The 19,126-nt window shown below is 40.5% G+C and overlaps 1 protein-coding gene across 2 annotated transcripts in view; it reads left to right on the top strand.

Moving 5' to 3' along the window:
• The window catches only part of LIN28B (lin-28 homolog B), a 128,616-nt gene extending 125,484 nt beyond the window's left edge, over positions 1 to 3,132 (top strand). For both annotated transcript variants that reach the window (XM_070377120.1, XM_005901600.2), the window contains exon 4: positions 2,772 to 3,132. In XM_070377120.1, the coding sequence (XP_070233221.1) occupies positions 2,772 to 3,132 (361 nt within the window). The remainder of the gene's footprint in view (positions 1 to 2,771) is intronic.
• Positions 3,133 to 19,126: the final 15,994 nt, after the last annotated feature.

The raw sequence follows: 19,126 nt of genomic DNA, 5'->3' as shown, positions 1-19,126 counted from the left end.
TATATTTCTAGGATATAGTATGTGAAGACTCATAATCTGAGATTTAGCCTACATGATTAATTTCATCATCATCATTAGAGTCTGGAGTATTACTGTCTTTTTGTATTTGTATTTTTTTTCCATCTAACAATTGCAAAATGTCAGTTTTTTTCTCTTTGCTCTTATGCAGAAAACAAAAATTTTTGAATTCTTAACTGTGTTCAATAAGAGTTAGAAAAAAAGAACAAAAGTCCTGTCTCCTGATGTCTTTTATACTTTCTGGAAAGATAAGACAATAGCTTGGGCAGTGCAATAACAAGGATGATGAAATAGCCATTCTTTATTTCATTATTTTATCGTCCCTCTAGATGATCACATCATTTTTAAATTTTCTTATTTTTTTCTATGAAAGCCTTAAATTCAATATGGTTATTTGCCAAGTATCAGAAAATTGTTTAATTGTGTAACTAATATATTATTCAGGAGGTAGAATAGAATAATGTTAAACAGATTTTCTCTGCCAACAGCTTTGGATGCACTAGGATTGCATGGGGCAATTGAGTGATAATTATTATATAATTTCATTACTAATAATTGATAATTATGATATCTCAATTCCAGAGATTCTTGGAATTGAGATTATATAATTGATATGGTAATGATATTAGAGAAGTTCAAGACTACTGATGCTTCTGGTCTCAGGAGTCTCTCTTCCCAGCTTGGACTGGCTTATTTCAATAATGCTTTTATGAACAAACTAGTCTCCCTCATCCTTTTTTCGCTTCCCACCATCTACCGTCCCAATTCCAACTCTAGATAAATTTGGATCCTTTCTCCCTCCCATTGCCCACTACCGGGCTGGCAGATATTTCTTGGAGAAAGTCTTAAAATCAGACTGAGTTGCACATTATGAAAGTAGAGAGACACCAAGATCATAGATAAAGTTGAAAGAGAATCAAGAGATGTCGAGTCCTAGCACCGTCTTGCAAGTGAGATGGAGAGTTGGTGAATAGTAGAGCTAAAAACGAGTAGAAGTTTCCTGACCTTTGTCTCAAATGAGTTTCTATCCCAGTGAATTAGCGAAGTTATATAAACTAAGAGAGAAGAGAAAAAATGTTAAGGTGGCATAAAATCCTTTAAGGGAAACATTCTAAGCCCCATCCCCACCTCAGTTTATTGAAGTGTAGTCAACAAGTAAAACTATAAGATTTTTAAAGTGTACATTGTGATGATTTGATATATATATATATGTGTTTTGAAAGAATTCCTCCCATCTAGTTAATTAACAGGTGTCCCAAGTGGCTCAGTGCTAAAGAATCTGCCTGCCAATGCATGAGATGTGTGTTCAATCCTTGGGTTGAGAAGATCCCCTGGGGAAGGAAATGGCATACCAGCTCCAGTATTCTTGCCTGGGAAATGGCATAGAGAGAGGAGCCTGATAAGCTATATATATAGTCCATGGGGTCCTAAAGAGTCAGACATGACTTACCGACTGAACAGTTACAATAACAACAATCCTACGTATACTTCCCAGTAGGTTAATAGTAGCTTGTTTTGGAAATACTTGGCAATATAAGTTACTAACTTTCTCGTCTCACACACAGTAGCTGGCTAGTTAATTATAACTAACTCGTTTGTCATGATCTTAAGCTGATTCCCAGTTACCACCTATTTTGCTTTGATTTTGTAAAATGACCTATTGTGTGTATTTCATGATGAGAATTAATGAAATCATAAATGTATTTGGAAAATAAATTTAGGATAGAAAAACCCTTAAAACATTTCATTTGTAGACAAACAAATTTTGTATTACATAACTAAGTAGATTAAAAACCTTCACAAATATAAAAATACATTTTCTCTTGATGTTTTATTGTTTTTAATATGAAATTTTAAAAGAAAATCTGATTGAAATATATCTTCCAAATAACTTCTCAGCTTTTAGAATCTTAGTCAAAATTTCAAACATAGTACAAGCTGTGCCCCCAGTGTGCATTCATTTATTAATTAAAGATGGATTTATATTTATCTTAATTTAGAATTTATCCTGAAGGAAAACTTAATTTCTTACAGAAAGAAAGTTTTTCCCGTTCCTGAACTAGCATCAACCTTTATTAATCTCACATAGGTTTCTATCTAGAAACCTACGTGAGCATTCTTCTGAATAGCATTTCTGAATGCTATTTCTGAATTCTGAATAGCATTCTTCTGAATCAGACACTTTCTATTTTGCTCTAATATTACTTGATAATTTCCCAGATATTCACCATAGATGTCTGACTTTTTATTTATCAAATTTCGCTGCACTCATCTGTGCAAAACGAAAAAAATTCCTCCAGTTCAACCAATTTCTATAGCCAAAATAATTAACAACCGAAGAAGTGTTAGACTCAGAAAATTTAATTTGCTCTATAATTTTTCCATTTGCTGATTGAATTGGTGTTGCATTTTAAGTCAACTGCTGGATTTTTAAACTTTTGTTCAAGCTAGCTGGTTGTTTTTTGTTGAACGCAGCTGCCCTCTAATGGACTAAACTTCCTTTACAATAACCTGACTCAAATATCAAGGAGTCATTTATCTGTGGAAGTGATTAGTCTTTCATGCTTTCAGATTCTGGTTTTTCATTTTTGTGTTTAGTACAACACGGTTTGTATGTGTGTGTGTGTGAAGAAGGCATACTGAAATCAGCTGATCTCTTTGACAGTCTTATATTTTAGCATATTTTTGATTTCTGACATATTTTATGATATACCTGCTCCTACTTAAGAGGTTTTTCATTGTTCTTGCTGCAGATGCTACAACTGTGGTGGCCTTGATCATCATGCTAAGGAATGTAGTCTACCTCCTCAGCCAAAGAAGTGCCATTGCTGTCAGAGCATCACGCACATGGTGGCGAACTGCCCCCACAAAACTGCGGTGCAGCCGCCAGCCAGTTCTCAGGGAAGACAGGAAGCGGAGCCCCAGCCGTGCACGTCGACGTTCCCTCGGGAGGTGGGGGGAGGGCACAGCTGTACATCATTTCAGGAGGCGAGGTCCGAGCTCTCAGAGTGGCCAGGCAGGTCCCCTCAAGAAGCTTCCTCCACCAAGTCGTCTGCAGCACCGGAAGAACAAAGCAAAAAGGGGCCTTCCGTTCAAAAAAGGAAAAAGACATAACCCTTCTTTAACGTATCATTTTCTCTCCCCGGTTGGGAAGTCTACCTCATGCAAATTCAGGGGAACAGTATTTCACATACAGCAGCTGACCTGGGATTTTTAACTACTGTTGAGGAACTGTGAATGTTTTTAAACAGACAAATCACTCTAAGCAAATTACCTTGGAGCAGGGTGTCATGTGTTATGTGACTCGGAGAATGAGATGCTGTTATCTGTATGTACACGTGTGAGAGGGAGCGAGCCTGAGTCTGTGTGTGTGTAGGAGAATTTTCTTTATAATGTAGACATATATATAAAGAGGGCTTGTCTTTATATATGTGTGTATGGAGATACAAGCACACACCCTCCCTCACAGAATTGGACATCCCGCAAGAATTGAAAGCCCACAGTGAAGCATTTTTAGATGGTTTTGAAAATAACCCGTGGAATTTTTCTTGAAATACCATTCCCTTTGTATTACATTAGAGAAAAAAAAGACTGTTACCTTTTATGTGAACCAAAGGATATACTTCAGATCTCAGAGCTGCCAGTCATATGGTACTAAAGGTTTTTAAAACATCAGTTCTCCCGAATTTGGGATTGCCTCTTTTTCTTGGTATCTGTACAGTGTATCCCCCCACCCCACCCCTTTTCAAGGCAGTACCTTAACTCCATATGCCTCCGACTGCCGTTTAAGCTTTTTTGAATCTGGGATACAAACCAGAAAAGACAATGAATGTGTAATCTCTGTGCCGATATTTCAGTGTTTCCAATTCCAATGTTTTGATTGTAAATTAGATGCCTATTCAGAGAAATGAAGGGGGAGGGCAATGTATAAATGTAGTGATGTGATTGTTTTCAGTGGTATTTTGATACCAGCTCATTGTAATCTCTTACATGTTGTGAGGTTTTTGAGGGACTGTGGCGACAGCAGCTCCCCTTGACTAAGTCAGTCCTTCTAACCATCACTTCGAGCAGGGGCCTCCTTGTTTACTACTGAAGACCTTGGAGGAAAACTCCAGTCATTGGGTGTATGTTTTTGGTGGCTGTTTTTATTCCCCCTGGAGAGTTACCTAACTTGTTTCTAAAACAAACACACAAAACAGCACAGTAAAATGCCAGGGTTGAGAATGAATATTGAGTGGATGCTCACAATTGCCCATGATGTATGACCTTGAATAATACGAAAAAGCATCATGTTTGGTGGCAGGCGACTAGAGTGATGAGCCTGGGGAGAAAGGTTCCCAAACCTCTCCTACCAGAGAGCGAAGTGTTTTTTATACAATACAGTTGATCTTACGAGAATTCCCTCATGACTGCTACTGAAGGGACGATTATGGGAGATTCGGGATGAGCATTCAGTGATGGAGACAGAGACAGTAGTGTCGATGGCTAGGGGCCAACCACAGTATTGATCCCTTCAGCTTCCAGTCATGAAAAACACTCATTTTGCTGTCATCCTGGTTCTAGATCTTATGGGTGAATTTTGGGAACATCTCCAAGAAGGTACCAAGTAGTAGTAAGGCTTAACATTGGCAGTAAATAGAGTCTTGTATAAGCCTGTTGGTGTAAGCTCAGATAATCAGAAACAGAAAATAGCATGATTCAAATGAGACATGTTCTGCTGAACAGTTTCTGCTCCCTCCCAGCTTGTCCTGCCGAGGGAGACTTGTTGTACGGTTTTGCCCCCGTTTCAGCAAGCAAGCCACGCGGAAGGAGAGCAAGCGAGCCTGGGGCTGGGCCACCAGCCCTTCCCAACTCAGCTTGAGTTGACAGTGTTTGTGAGAGTCTCCATGGGATGTACTGAAATCTCAGTATGCTGTGATGCAAAGCTTACCTTTGACGATATTGAATGTGATAAATAGCTATAGAAAAGTACTTCCTTGCCTTATGTGAGGAGTGTAAGCTTATTTAAATTATGTAGACAAATCAAAGTGGCATTGCTTAATTTTTAGCAGGTATAATAAGCAGGTTAACAGTAAAAATGCAAAATGTAATAAGTCACTTTGAAAATTCAAACCAAAGTTCCTTGACCTTATTAGAAATAGGAAATTATGGACTTGAGAATTGGACATTCCCTGTTTACATATAAAAAGTTCAGAGCTGAGATCACGATTTAAAAAAAGAAACATTTTATAACTGTGGACCTTATGGGTGCAATTTGAAATCACTTTTCAGCATCTCACCAGACTGAACTAAGCACATACCAAATCTATCTTTCATGAAAAGTTGGGGTTTATTTTTTATATAAGAATATTATCACTATTACATAAACATACTCAGGACAAAGAACTTCGCTCAGGGAACATACCGTATAATAATTGTTGTTTCTTTACAGAATAGTCTACAGTCCTGCTTACTCAAAACAAACCAAATAACTTAGACCTTTATGTAAGTATTATGTACTGATGTTAGTAATAACTACCTCTGAGTTTGACATAGATCAAAATGTCCAAATATCAATTATCAGCTCTCCTTTTTTAATTTCATGTGAAAATTACTCAAGGAGACTTTCTCCACTCCTTTCAGATGTGAATATCACTGACATAAGCACAGTGTCCATTTACATGGGTGAAATATTCTGTTTACAGCAAAAGGCTACCTCATAGTTGATGCATAGCACACCTTTATGCTGCTCCAGCCTTACAGTGGCTGATAATTCTCTGGTACAGAATCTTTTTATCTAAAGTATAGATAGCAATTCATAACTGCATGTTTCTGACAAACACTTGTGAATAATGAAGCATCTAGTTAGCAAAGTCTCGGAGCATTTCCTTCAAGTGACCATGTGTTTAAAGACATAGACTCTTCTACTGAAGCAAAACAGAGCACACAAGTCAATCTTCGAAATAGCTGCTTTGCCCAGAGGTCGGTAGTGGGAAGAAGTCAGGAAGTGAGGTTGCTTGTATGAGTGTATGTGTGCTGGGCAAAAGTATCAAAGATGCCAATCTCCTTCATTTGTGTCTGTGCTGCCCTGAGGCCAAGTGATTGCAGCATTGTTGTCCAGGCACATAATTAACAGCACTGGCTGCCAAGGAGTGAACGTACAGTGGACGTGCAATGCCCTTTCTAGCTACTGAGGGGTAGGATCTGTGTGAAGCATCAGTTTACTGGAGTTGCTAATGGGTTGGGCAAGAGGTCTGTGAAATAGTTCCCCTTTGACCTCTCCCCACCCACGTCAACACAAATGTAATTCCTAGGAAAAGATGCACGACCGGTCTCCTAGCCCTGTGAGCTATTCATTGCTACGTGGCAGATTATAGTAGAAACATTTTTATACTTGCATTTTTCGTCTTTATTAGAAGCCTTTGGATGTATTTTTACAGTTGAAAGATTTAGAAAGATTTTTACCTGCTTATAACTTGGAAATTCGGCGTGCAATGTATGGGAAAAGATCGAGAAACATCATGTTATTAGCATTGGTCCATCTACAAATAAATATAAAGGTGTTTCTATTGCCGATATATATTTTTTTTGGCCCAGTTTTATTTTGCACCAATGTGGCCCCAAGTTACTGCTAGTTGTATGTAGTTTGTGAATAGGAGCCCATAAGTGTTAATAGACTTTGTAACTTTCACTGTAAGATGAGTTATACAGGACATGGAAAATCTCATTAAGTCTTAAAGATAATTTAAATTAATTTATCTGTTTTCTCTAAGAAATGTTTATCATAAAATATATATGTGTATTTCCCCTTTGGTTATAAAATTTGGGAAAGTGTGTACACGTGCAGCTGCACGGACTTTAATTTTCTAGATGTCTTAATGAGATTTATTTGTTTTAGGGAAGAACAACTTGTTACAAGCATCAAATTCTGTCTTACATCGCTGTCAACAGCCTCTTTCAGATGTGGTGGTTGTGTGATCTGTGTCATAGTTCAGTTAGAGTGAGAGGTTGACCTCTGAATCATTGTTAAATTGTCTGTTTGGAGCAAAGCTGCAAAGTTATGGTCAAGTACTGTACAGTGAGAAACTATTGCAACGTTGAATATATCTGTGGCTTCACATGTGTGAGAGTTAACCAGCTTGAAAATGATGGTGTTGACTACCTCTTGAATTACTTACAGCTACCAACCACTGGCACCCACCACCAGCTGGCTTTAATTAGTATGTATTGCTTTTTTGGTATTAACAACTTTAACCACAATAGAGACCAAAGTGAACACTGATTTCTATATGACTTTAATATGGTGTTTTATCTAGTGTTTTACAATTATCCTGTGTAGTCTTTAGATGACCTCATTGTCCATTTTGGCTCATGTTGTTTACAAGTGAAAATAAAAAACACTTGAACTGTATGTTTTTAAAGGACAAAAAAGGAATAGATGGTCGGAATGGCGTTTCACTTGTGTACAGTCATCTCAATGGACTACAAGTACTGTTTGCCTTTCTGCAGACCGTGGATTTTATATTATCATCTCATGGCTAGTGTCTTATTCTGTCAATTATGGATATTTTGAGGTTTAAAGAAATTACTTGATTAAAAATAAAACATATAACGTTGGCATTTATGATGAGTGTTGGAGAGTTTTCGTGATTTGTGTGATGGCTAAATTTAATGAATGGGTAAAAAGGCTACTTAGTATTTACACCAAAATGAGTATCAATTAAATAGTTTTAACACAGCCTCAAGTCACAGTGATTTTAAATATAAAACTTAGCTGTGACAGTATAGATGGCGAATAAATTCCACCTTAATGAAGGAGAAAAGGTGGGTCCTGTCCTCATTAGGAATCATCCTTTGTCAACCAGCATGGACTGTGCAAGCTTGGTAATCAAGACATACTTCCTGGGGTCAGGAAAAGTAGCCTGGAGCAAAAGTGTTCACACCCTTTTGGAGAAACCATTTTAGAATTTTCCTGCAAATTTTTCCCAAGGATTTAAGTATTTGAAAAGAACAGTCAGGGACCTGTGACACCAGTACCAAATACCTAAGCTATGAAGGTAGATTTGATATACTCTACAACCAACTTTATAAAACTGCTGAGTTCTATAAACTGACCAGCCTCACCATCACACAGATTGTCATTTCCAGTCTATACGTGGATGTTTCACTTTTTCCCCCACTGTGGTCTGCTGGACTTTTTTTACCTTTTAATTATGGTAAAAAGCGAAAAACATAACATCATTTATCATCTTAACCATTTTTAAGTGTACAGTTCAGCAGTGTGTAGTATATTCACCTCGTGCAACAGTGAGTGATGTGAAGGGCTCAATCATGAATGCTCATGAGAGGCTTATTAACAACATGTTTACTTTCATTGATTATTATTGAAAATAGTAGCTTTTTGTACAAAAGTAGTGCTGTACTTTACTGCAGAAAATATGGAGAACTTTGAAAGAAAATGGTATATAATCCCATCACCTGCATTTTATTTTAAATTTAAATTTTATTAATTTCCAATATGGACAGCCTTTTAAACTCATAATCTTATCACCTATAAATAACCATTAACATTCTTCATTAATTGTCTTTTTTTTTTTTCAATAAATTACATACAGGTATTTTAATATAAAATTAGATAATATATGGTTTGCCACTCTACTTTAACATCTTATATTGTTTATCAGTAAAAATTGTTCAAAATCAACATTTTTGATAAGTGCAGGTGTGGCTTGAGGTGAGATTCAGTGGGGCAGGAAGATGGGCTTGGTTTGGGAGGGTGAAAAAAGAATCTGGGACAGAAGAAATAGCGTAAACAAAAAGTTGGAATCCAATCAAAGCAGTGCATGTTTAATCAACCAGTAAAGATATGAATTTGGTAGAACGAAGTATTTTTTTAAGTATTTATTTGGCTGCACTGAGTGTTGTGGGATGTGGGATCTACTTCCCTGACCAGAGATCAAACCCGGCTCCCTGCATTGGGAGGGCAGTCTTAGCCACTGAAACACTGGGGAAGTCCCAAACAAAGCATTTTAAAAAGCAACATTTTGAATGTAGGGGAGGGCCACTGATGCAACCGGGAATGTGAGGGGTGTCCAAGTTTGCAAAGGGAAAAGCATGAGAGGTGAGCACGTTTGCCCCAGGCTTTTCCCCTGTGGTCACTTTCCAGGTCTTGGAGGTGACACAGGGTGGCAGGCCACACCAGAGGTGGCAGTCTCACTGAGCTGAGGAAACAAAGGCAGGGCTACTGGAGCAACAGAAAATGGGAGGATAAATCCCAGAGAGGAGGGCTTGTGAAGAAGGGAGCCCCCAAAATCTTCATACAGATTCCTTCCAAGTCATTGACAATCTGCAGACCCAGCAGATCACAGCAGTTGAGGGCAGAGTCACAGCTAGGATGAGGCCAGAGAAATGTCTGGGGTGTAAAAACTCAGAAGTGCTCACTCTCAGGCAGCTTCCTTGCCTGAGGCAGCATCCTTGTCCTGTCCCCAGTGCAGCTGCTGGCTGGGAGGCTGAGGGAATTACAGGACGTTTCCTCAGCCATCTTTGCTGGAGAGAGAATCTGAAGTCTCAGAGAGTGAGATGGGCCTTGATAAACACCTGAGTTTTTTGTCTGGATCCCAGTAGGGCGAACCCTAGGAATAAGGGTCACTCGCCGAAGAATTGATGCCTTTGAACTGTGGTGCTGGAGAAGACTCCTGAGAGTCTCTTGGACTGCAAGGAGATCAAACCAGTCAATCCGAAAGGAAATCAGTCCAGAATATTCATCGGAAGGACTGATGCTAAAATTGAAGATCCAATACTTTGGCCACCTGATGTGAAAAGCTGACTTATTGGAAAAAACTCTGATGGTGTGACAGATTGAAGGCAGGAGGAGAAGGGGATGATAAAAGGATGAGATGGTTGGATGGCATCACCGACTCAGTGGACATGAGTTTGAGTAAACTCCGGGGGTTGGTGACGGACAGGGAGGCCTGGCATGCTGCAGTCCACAGGGTCACAAAATAGTCAGATAGGACTGAGCAACTGAACAGCAACAACCTTACAGAGTACAGGATTCAGGATAAGAGGGGGCCCCAGAATCCTAGGCTATCCTATGTCCACAGAGCAGTGCGTTTAAGCCATCTCTTGAATAAGCTTTTTGTAAAAGCCTTGATATGAATCTTTTGCTTGCCAGTCTACTAAATTAAAAAAAAAAAAATGCTTGTTTGCCAGTCTACCATTTTGTGGCTAAATCCTGCTCCTGTTTTCTTATTATTTTCATGACATTGATTTCTTTCCCCTCAAAAACTCCTTCTATGAATTATTTGTTTTGCTTTCTAGAAACAATTGAAATTTAAAGGAAAAGCCTTTAGTGTTATCCAAATGTAATTTTGGCCATCTTCAGTATAGAAATCATCATATATTACTCTGTCTAATCCTCTCTGTCTCTCTCTCTCACACACACACATACACACTTTCTGAAGTATCTTGCTGCTGCTGCTAAGTCGCTTCAGTCGTGTCTGACTCTGTGCGACCCCATAGACAGCAGCCCACCAGGCCCCGCCGTCCCTGGGATTCTCTAGGCAAGAACACTGGAGTGGGTTGCCATTTCCTTCTCCATTGCATGAAAGTGAAAAGTGAAAGTGAAGTCACTCAGTCGTGTCCGACTCTTAGCGACCCCATGGACTGCAGCCTACCAGGCTCCTCCGTCCATGGGATTTTCCAGGCAAGAGTACTGGAGTGGGGTGCCATTGCCTTCTCCCTTGAAGTATCTTAGGTACCCTGAAAAATGATAAATGTCTCTGAGGCTGCATATAAGGCATGTTTCTTAGCACAGAATTTCCACTTTAAAAGCTTCCTGACTTTAGGACACGTGTGTGTACTTTGTTTCTAAAATTAATGAAGTTTCTTGAAGACATGAATTATTTTTTTCAAGGTCAAGGGCCTCAATTGTTAGTTAATTTCCGAGCCGCCTAGCATCTAGAGCTGCCTGCTCCAGTTTGTAAAAATTCTTTTCAACCTTGGGTGTTTTGCTTACACCCCAATGACATGGTTCATTCTGTTCTTTTGTCAGGAAAACTGGACTCACACCTAAGTATTATAGCGGCAGCAATATTGCAAAATCAAGGTATAGTGAAAGACAATTTCAAATTTAAGACACAAACCATATTTGATATGACTTAGTTCAGATATGTGTATTATTGACATGTGATACTTTCTATTTTCCACATTTTCCTCTAGGAATGTGGCCTCAAGTATTTATGGCAGATATTTCAAGTCCTATTTATAATCAGTTCTTTCATTTAGATTGTCATTTCACATATTCAAGCCACGACAGTTATCTTCACATGGGCTCTTCAAATTCTTTCATTTTTTCATGAAATTAATTCTGAACAAATAACTTTTATTAGCTAGTCCAGATATTAGTTTGCGGTCCTGTGTTAAACTTGCTTCTGCCACTCATTCAGGACAATCCATTTAAAACAATAATAATAAAATCTCATTACAACCACAATAAACTTTATCATGGTAAAAAATTGGAAAAAATACAGAGGAGGGGCCGAAGTGTGAGCAGCCGTTGCAGAACCATTCTGGAGATGTGGCAGAGCTCATTCTATTTCCTTAGGTTTGTATTTCCTTCTACTTGTTAATACTGCACAGCAATAATGGAGATGTATCAGATTGCCAAGGAAAGTTTAACATAGAACAAAGCGGTTGGAAGACACCCTAGAATGTCATTTGGGCCAATATTCTGTCTTTGCCTAGATCACATGGATCATCCCAGATTTTATTCCCAAGCCTGCCAGAAAAGATTCAACAAGTCCCGTAAAAATCCTAGGACAATGTCTAAATGTTCCTACACAATTCCTAACCCAACCCCAAACCAAACCAAAACAAATAAGCAATAGAAAAAACTCTGGACCAGGGTCAGATTATTTAAGAGATTCCATTTGGAGGTGCCATATTAACAACCTACAGTGCTTTTTAATAAAAAATTATTTCTTAATGGAATAATCTCGATTAGAATTTTCTTTAGGACTTCTGTAAAAGATAACCTAAATAACACAACAATTAAAAGGTGTGATCTAATACAGTTCATTTTACAATAGGCCTTTGGAGATGTAAAAATTCTCTCTGATTAAGATGAAATTCCATTTTGGGGGCTTCCTGGTGGTTCAGTGCTAAAGAATCTGCCTGCCAATGCAGGAGACACAGGTTCACTCCCTGGTCTGGGAAGCTCCCACATGCCACAGAGCAACTAAGCCTGTGAGCCACAACTATTGAACCTGTGCTCCAGAGCCCTCAAGCCCCAACTATTAGCCCATATGCTACAACTATTGAAGCCTCCGCCACCTGCCGTAGAGCCCATGCTCTGTAACAAGAGAAGCCACGGCAATGAGAAGCCCGTACATCTCAAATAGAGTAGCTCCCGCTCCCTGCAACTAGAGAAAAGTCAGCGCAGCAACAAAGATCCAGCACAGCCAAATAAATAAAACTATTCAAAGAAAAAAAGATGAAAGTCTGATTTTTAAGAAACTGTAGAACAGTAGTATAGTAATTCTTCAATTAAAGACCAAGCATGATCCTTGGGTCAGGAAGATCCACTGGAGAAAAAAAGGGCAACCCACTCCAGTATTCTTGCCTGAGAAATCCCACCGAGGGGAGAAGCCTGGCGTGCTACAGTCCATGGGGTGGTAAAGTCGGAAAGGACTTAGCGACTAAAACAACCTTGATACAGTTCAGTTATGCATGACACCACCAGAGGGCACTCTTCACTCACTTTGCATCACCTCAGCTACTACATATTTGAATTTCTGATCATGATTGATAAACTTATCTAGGAAAATTTCTGCCTAGAAAAATGTGTACTTATAAGTAATGGCTTTATAGGCTCTTATGAACAAGAGAGTTCATTGTGGAGTTCATGATGCTGAAGGGATACTGATAATGTTTCAAAGTATTTTATCTATTTCTAAGTTTTCTTGTAATAAAAAACTTCAAAACGGTAAACAACCCTAGAGAATTAAATACTCATGTTGCATTATTACCCCAGAAGTTCTCATCTACCTTTCAAGCTGTAAGAAATAAAAGACTTTTAAAATTTTTGTTTGGTATTTTATTACCTTAATCTTTGGTGGTGGTTTTTTCACTTTAGACATCTTACTAAGTCTGTCTGTGCTCCCAATATCTGAGAAGAAACCATATTTTGTTAAAGTGCTCACATTATCATACCCAGGTCTTCTGGATTTGGGGTTTGAATGTTGGAGTCTAAGAGCAAGGACAAATTAGACTCAAGTTCCAACAGAATTCCCAGGCATAGTTTAGTGAAGAGATATTTCTTTCACTTTAAGCTCCCATTTGTGTGTCGCTAGTTAATTTAATAATAGCTTTCACTTTTATAGTGTTTTATAGTTTATATGGGCTTTGAAATCTGGTTTTCACAAAGCCCTTCTAAGGTAAAGATGGCAGATATAACTATTTCTGTATTACAAAGAAATGTACAATTGTACTTAGGGAGATGACATTAACTACTCAGGTCACACAAACAGACGTGGAGCTAGAAAAGACACTTAAGGATTCTGCTTCTAATTAATTTTTTTCTCCCAAACACCAAAACCAGGTAGAAAGCTTCTTTCTAACTCTGATACATAGGAAGCCACAGGGAGCCAAAGAAAGTAAGGGAGTTGGAAGGATCAAAATCACACACCAACAGTGGTCAAAAGGTACAAACTTCCAGCTACAAATGAGTCCTGGGGATGTAACATATAACATGGTGACTCTAGTAAAACAGTGTTTTACACATTTGAAAGTTGCTAAGGGAGTCAATCATAAAAGTTCTCATCACAAGAAAAATAATTTGTAAGTATGTGTGGTGATGGATGTTAATCAGACATATTTTGATGATCATTTCATAATATATACAAATATCAAACCATTAGGTTGTACATTTGAAATTAATATACTGTTCTAGGTTAATTATGTCTTAATAAAAAGAGACTAAATGTTCCAAGAATAAATATTGTTATACATAGGAAAATAGACCCATCTATGCCCCTGGTATTCACTCTTCAAACCTCACACTAACACTTCAGTGTTTTCCTAAACCAGGAAGTAAGATCAGGAAAACCTTTGCCTGCGAAGTATAGACCAGCCTGCAGCTACAGCCAAATTACCTGGGATGTCTGGACTAGTAAAGCTTTCTGACCTTCCTCCAGACCAAAACTTTTCAAATTTATTACCCTCTTTGAGTTACTTGGCCTTCCCTGGTGGCTCAGAGGTTAAAGCGTCTGCCTGCAATGCAGGAGACCAGGGTTCGATCCCTTGGTTGGGAAGATCCCCTGGAGAAGGAAGTGGCAACCCACTCCAGTACTCTTGCCTGGAGAATCCCATGGAGGGAGGAGCCTGGTAGGCTACAGTACACGGGGTTGCAAAGAGCCGGACACAACTGAGTGACTTCATTTTCTTTCACTTTGAGTTACTTGGGGAGCTTTTAAGAATCCTGATGCTCAGATAAATTACATCAGAATCTCTGACTCCAATGTACAGCCAAGGTTAAGACTCACTGTTCTAGGTGTATTGAGTTACTGGAGCCAGCTTTTAACTGACTCCCTAACTGACTCATTAAAAGTTTGGGAACTATTGATCTAGAGCAAAAGAAAAAAAAAAAAAGCTGCTTTTTTAACTGAAAGCCATCGGACTATGGACAAGGATACTTGGGTTCTAGTTTTTCTTGGGTTCAGTTTTCTCAGCCGCTCACCCTTCTCATCTGCTAATAAGGGGTTGGACTAGTTAAGGGGACTTCAAAGAATGGTCCCTTTAATAGCAGCATCAATATTATCTGGGAACTTAGAACTGCAGCATTCGGTCTCTACCCCAGCTATATCAATTCAAATTCTGGAATGGGATCTGATGAGTTGTTACCCCCTCCCCTTTGTTAAACTTTATTGTATAGACTAAAATTTTGGTTTCCTAGACCCACTAGTACTAAATTGCCCATTGGGATTAGTGGCTTCTTGCATCAGCTCCTGCAATTTGCCAATCTGTTCACCACAAATGGCATTAAGTTTTTCTTCTGGTCGGGAGATTCCAAACATGCTTTTATAGTTGCATTTTGTCTGCTTTCATTAGCTTGTTGTTATAGGACTCCTGCAAGAATCCCTTGCCCTCCTTATAACCAATGGTCCTATGTTTCCTAAATTTGCCCTTCATGTGTGTGTGCTAAATTGCTTCAGTCATGTCTGACTCTTTGTGACCCCGTGGACTGTAGACCACCAGACTCCTCTGTCCATGGGATTTTCCAGGCAAGAATACTAGAGTGGGTTCCCATCCCCTCCTCCAAGGGAAGTTCCAGACCCAGGGGTCCAACCAGAGTCTCTTGAGTCTCCTGCATTGCAGGCAGTTTTTTTAAACCACTGAGCCACTGGGAAAGCCCCATAATGTGTGTGCGTGTGTGTGTGTTTTAGTCACTTGATCGTGTCCAACTCTGTGACCCCATGGACTGTAGCCTGCCAGGCTTCTCTGCCCCTGGCATTCTCCAGACAAGTATACTGGAATGGGTTTCCATTTCCTTCTCCAGGCGTCCTTCACATACTGGTCATCAGAGGCGTCCTTCACATACTGGTCATCAGGGGCTTTGAGGTCTGGGGGCAAAACCAGGGGCAGCATCAAAAGGCTCCAATAAGAGGCCGGAACTTGCAAGACTTTTAGGGGAGGCAGAACGCCACACCTGTGCCCGAGCTGGTTTTTAATAGGGGCCTCCAGGTGATCCTGGTGAAATTTACCTACCTGCTCTAAAATTCTACAGTTCTGTCCCCTCCAAAGGAAAACCCCAATCCACACCATTCTGGAAAGGTCTGGAAGGGATTTGTCAGCAAGCTGACTGTTTTGAAGACAACTTTCGAGAAAACTTTAAATGATACACCAGAAACACAGACTGCATGGTGATGCGAGTCATTACGGTGATAATACTATTCCAACTTCACACAGATGATACAGCATTTGTGAAGGACAGTCCGAGAATGGGGGGACTCTGGATAGAAAGACAGCAGGTGAGACTTTGCCTAACCCCTCAAGTCATCCTCAAGCAAAAACAAAGAGTCGTGAGTCGCTTGGACCACGAGGCACACTTGGAGCAAGAAGATACCATGGCAGCCCTTAGAAGCCCACACACTGGGAATTAAACTACCAGAACTGGCATATCCCTCCCTCATCTGGTTGCACCTCCTTTTACAGATGAAACTGGGGCCCCCCTAGGAGACATGAGCTGCCCAGGGTCCTAGCATTCTTGAATAATCAAACTGCATTAGGAATACATGTCTCCTTAGTGTTTAAGACCTCCCCTTCCATTCTTACTCTCTGGGGTCTAGAGGAGCTTCTCTCCATCCACACGTATCCAGCACACCTGTTCTTGGCTCTCACGTGGTCCCTGTGGGGAGCTCAACAAAAGATATTTATTTGTTCAAAACAACCACAGCTGAAGACAGTCGTCTCTTCACCTCCTGGAAAGCCTCATTTAACCTAATGCTAGCATTTTCTACTCACAGCAACTTCCCACGAGAGGCACCTACAGCCTCCTTTCCCCGCCTCCAGCTTTCTGGGGCCACGTGTGGAAGTCAAGATGGGCTTCTCTCTCTGCCTCAGCCAAAGAGGTCCAGAGAGACCGCAGCTTAGGAACTGCGCCCTAGGCCTGCAGACATTTCTGCTGTGAGCAGGAGGGGCCTTAGTGCCTGTCCTTCAGGTCCTGCTGGTACCAACTCTCTGACTCTTTACAAGAACTGTGGTTTCTGAGACTCCAGAATCATTAAGGGTTCAACGTGGCAACCAAAGGGAAAAGGGGATGAGAACGAACTTGTACTTTGTGCCAACTATGCCTTTGGAAAGGTTCTAGAATACAGGAGAAGGAAATGGCAACCCACTCCAGTGTTCTTGCCTGGAGAATCCCAGGGACAGGGGAGCCTGGTGGGCTGTCATCTGTGGGGTCGTGCAGAGTCGGACACGATTGAAGTGACTTAGCAGTAGCAGAATACAGGTAAGGACACAGTAGCTTTAAAAGGCATAAGAACTTGGTGAAGATCACATGGTCAAAGCCCATGTTCAGAACTACATCTGTCTGACTTCAAAGTCATGTCCAAGGACAAAGACTCTGCCTCCTTTTTCAGGTTGGTGCTTTGAGCTAAGAGAGGTGGACAGCAGAGATTAGAAACCAGTTTGGGACATCATGTATTTAGGACCCTATATTTTCACATGAGCTGATAGATTATGTTAAAGATAGATATGTCGCTTCAGTCATGTCTGACTCTGTGCGACCCCACAGACGGCAGCCCACAAGGCTCCCCCATCCCTGGGATTCTCCAGGCAAGAACACTGGAGTGGGTTGCCATTTCCTTCTCCAATGCATGAAAGTGAAAAGTGAAAGTGAAGTTGCTCAGTCGTGTCCGACTCTAGCGACCCCATGGACTGCAGCCCACCAGGCTCCTCCGTCCATGGGGTTTTCTAGGCAAAAGTACTGGAGTGGGGTGCTATTGCCTTCTCTGAAATTATATTAAAGGTCAGTATCAAATCTTGGCTTTTCATTTTTCTAAAAAAAAAAAGCCTCTCCCTAAAAAAAACATATTTTTTGTACAAAAAATATGAAGTATTATAGTCTTTAATTTCAACATGGAAACTCCTTTGATAACCTAAGGTGAGAAGCTGAGAACAGGTGGTAGTGGCGGCTGCAGGCTTCCTGTTGAAGAGGACTGGAAAGAGCAGCAGGTTGAGCAGGGCCACAGGCTGAGATATCTGGGATGGAACACGGCCCTTTTCCTGGCTGGTTTGTTCTGGCAAAATCAGCTTATTTGAACTTCAGTTCTGTTGTGTTAACCACCTTATAGGATTTTTGTGAAAATACTAAATTGTGTGTTTTAAATGTCTTTAACAGTCTCTGGTAAATAATATGCACTTAATAGACAGCTATTACTACTACATTATATTGTAATTATTCTCATAGCAAAATGTATCTGTACTAATAAAGAGAAGAGTTAAAGAGGTTAGATAAGAACAATAGAAATAGTGGGAAGCACACTGAAAAACATTAGGGAGGCCTCCAAGATAACAGAAACCCTTTAAAGAGAAATGAACAGAGCAGCTGACGGTTGTTCTGTTTTCTGTGCAGCATCACCCCCGCGGGAGGCCAGGGCCTAAAACTTGGCCCCTGTCGGAACTTTTTCAAGGGGACCCCTCTGTCCGTCTCTACACAAATGACCTAATTATACGTAACCACCAAGGAACAGGAGCAGCTCTGAAGTTTTCAGCATTCGCAGAGAAATATCAAGAGGTAAATGGCGCTAATCATTTTTCCCTGAAGGCTCCCTTCCTCTACCAGTCGGGTTTTGGTTGTGAGCCTTCGTTTCCTCAGCTGTAAGGTAGTTTAGCTTCATTCAAGCCACACTTGCCTCTGCTGGTCTGTCGTGCAAGAAGTCAGAGTGAAATCCTGAGCCACAGTGCTGCTCTCCTAGGAGCAGGCCCAGAGTCAGTCCTGCGATGTGGGGTCCTGCCTGTACTTAGCGGCTGGACCAGGCAAACGGGGCAGAAAAGCAGAAAGCTTAGCTGTAAGCTGGGAAGATGGGAATCATCTTGTGACAGGATGACAGAGGAGGCTGGGAGAACCTGAAGGTCAGTGGGGATATATTTGCCCTTAGTAAATAGCAAGGAAATATTTTTTTACACTAGGGCCTTTTTTTTGTTGTTGTTGTTGTTTTTAACCTATTTTATGTATAGTGATTTGTATCTGCAAATCCCAAACTCCTAATTTATACCGTCCCCATCCCTTTTCGGAGAAGGCAATGGCACCCCACTCCAGTACTCCCGCCTGGAAAATCCCATGGATAGAGAAGCCTGGAAGGCTTCAGTCCATGGGGTTGCTGAGGGTCGGACACGACTGAGCGACTTCACTTTCACTTTTTACTTTCATGCATTGGAGAAGGAAATGAAAACCCACTCCAGTGTTCTTGCCTGGAGAATCCCAGGGACCGGGGGAGCCTGGTGGGCTGCCATCTATGGGGTCACACAGAGGCGGGCACGACTGAAGTGACTTAGCAGTAGCAGAAGCATCCCTTTTTCCATTTGGTAACCGTCAGTTTGTTTTCTATGTCTGTGAGTCTGTTTCTGA

This window comes from Bos mutus, chromosome 9, assembly GCF_027580195.1.
Source record: "Bos mutus isolate GX-2022 chromosome 9, NWIPB_WYAK_1.1, whole genome shotgun sequence".
NCBI lineage: Eukaryota > Metazoa > Chordata > Mammalia > Artiodactyla > Bovidae > Bos > Bos mutus.
Note: the sequence above shows the minus strand (reverse complement) of the source record. Positions and strands in the feature narration are given on the sequence as shown.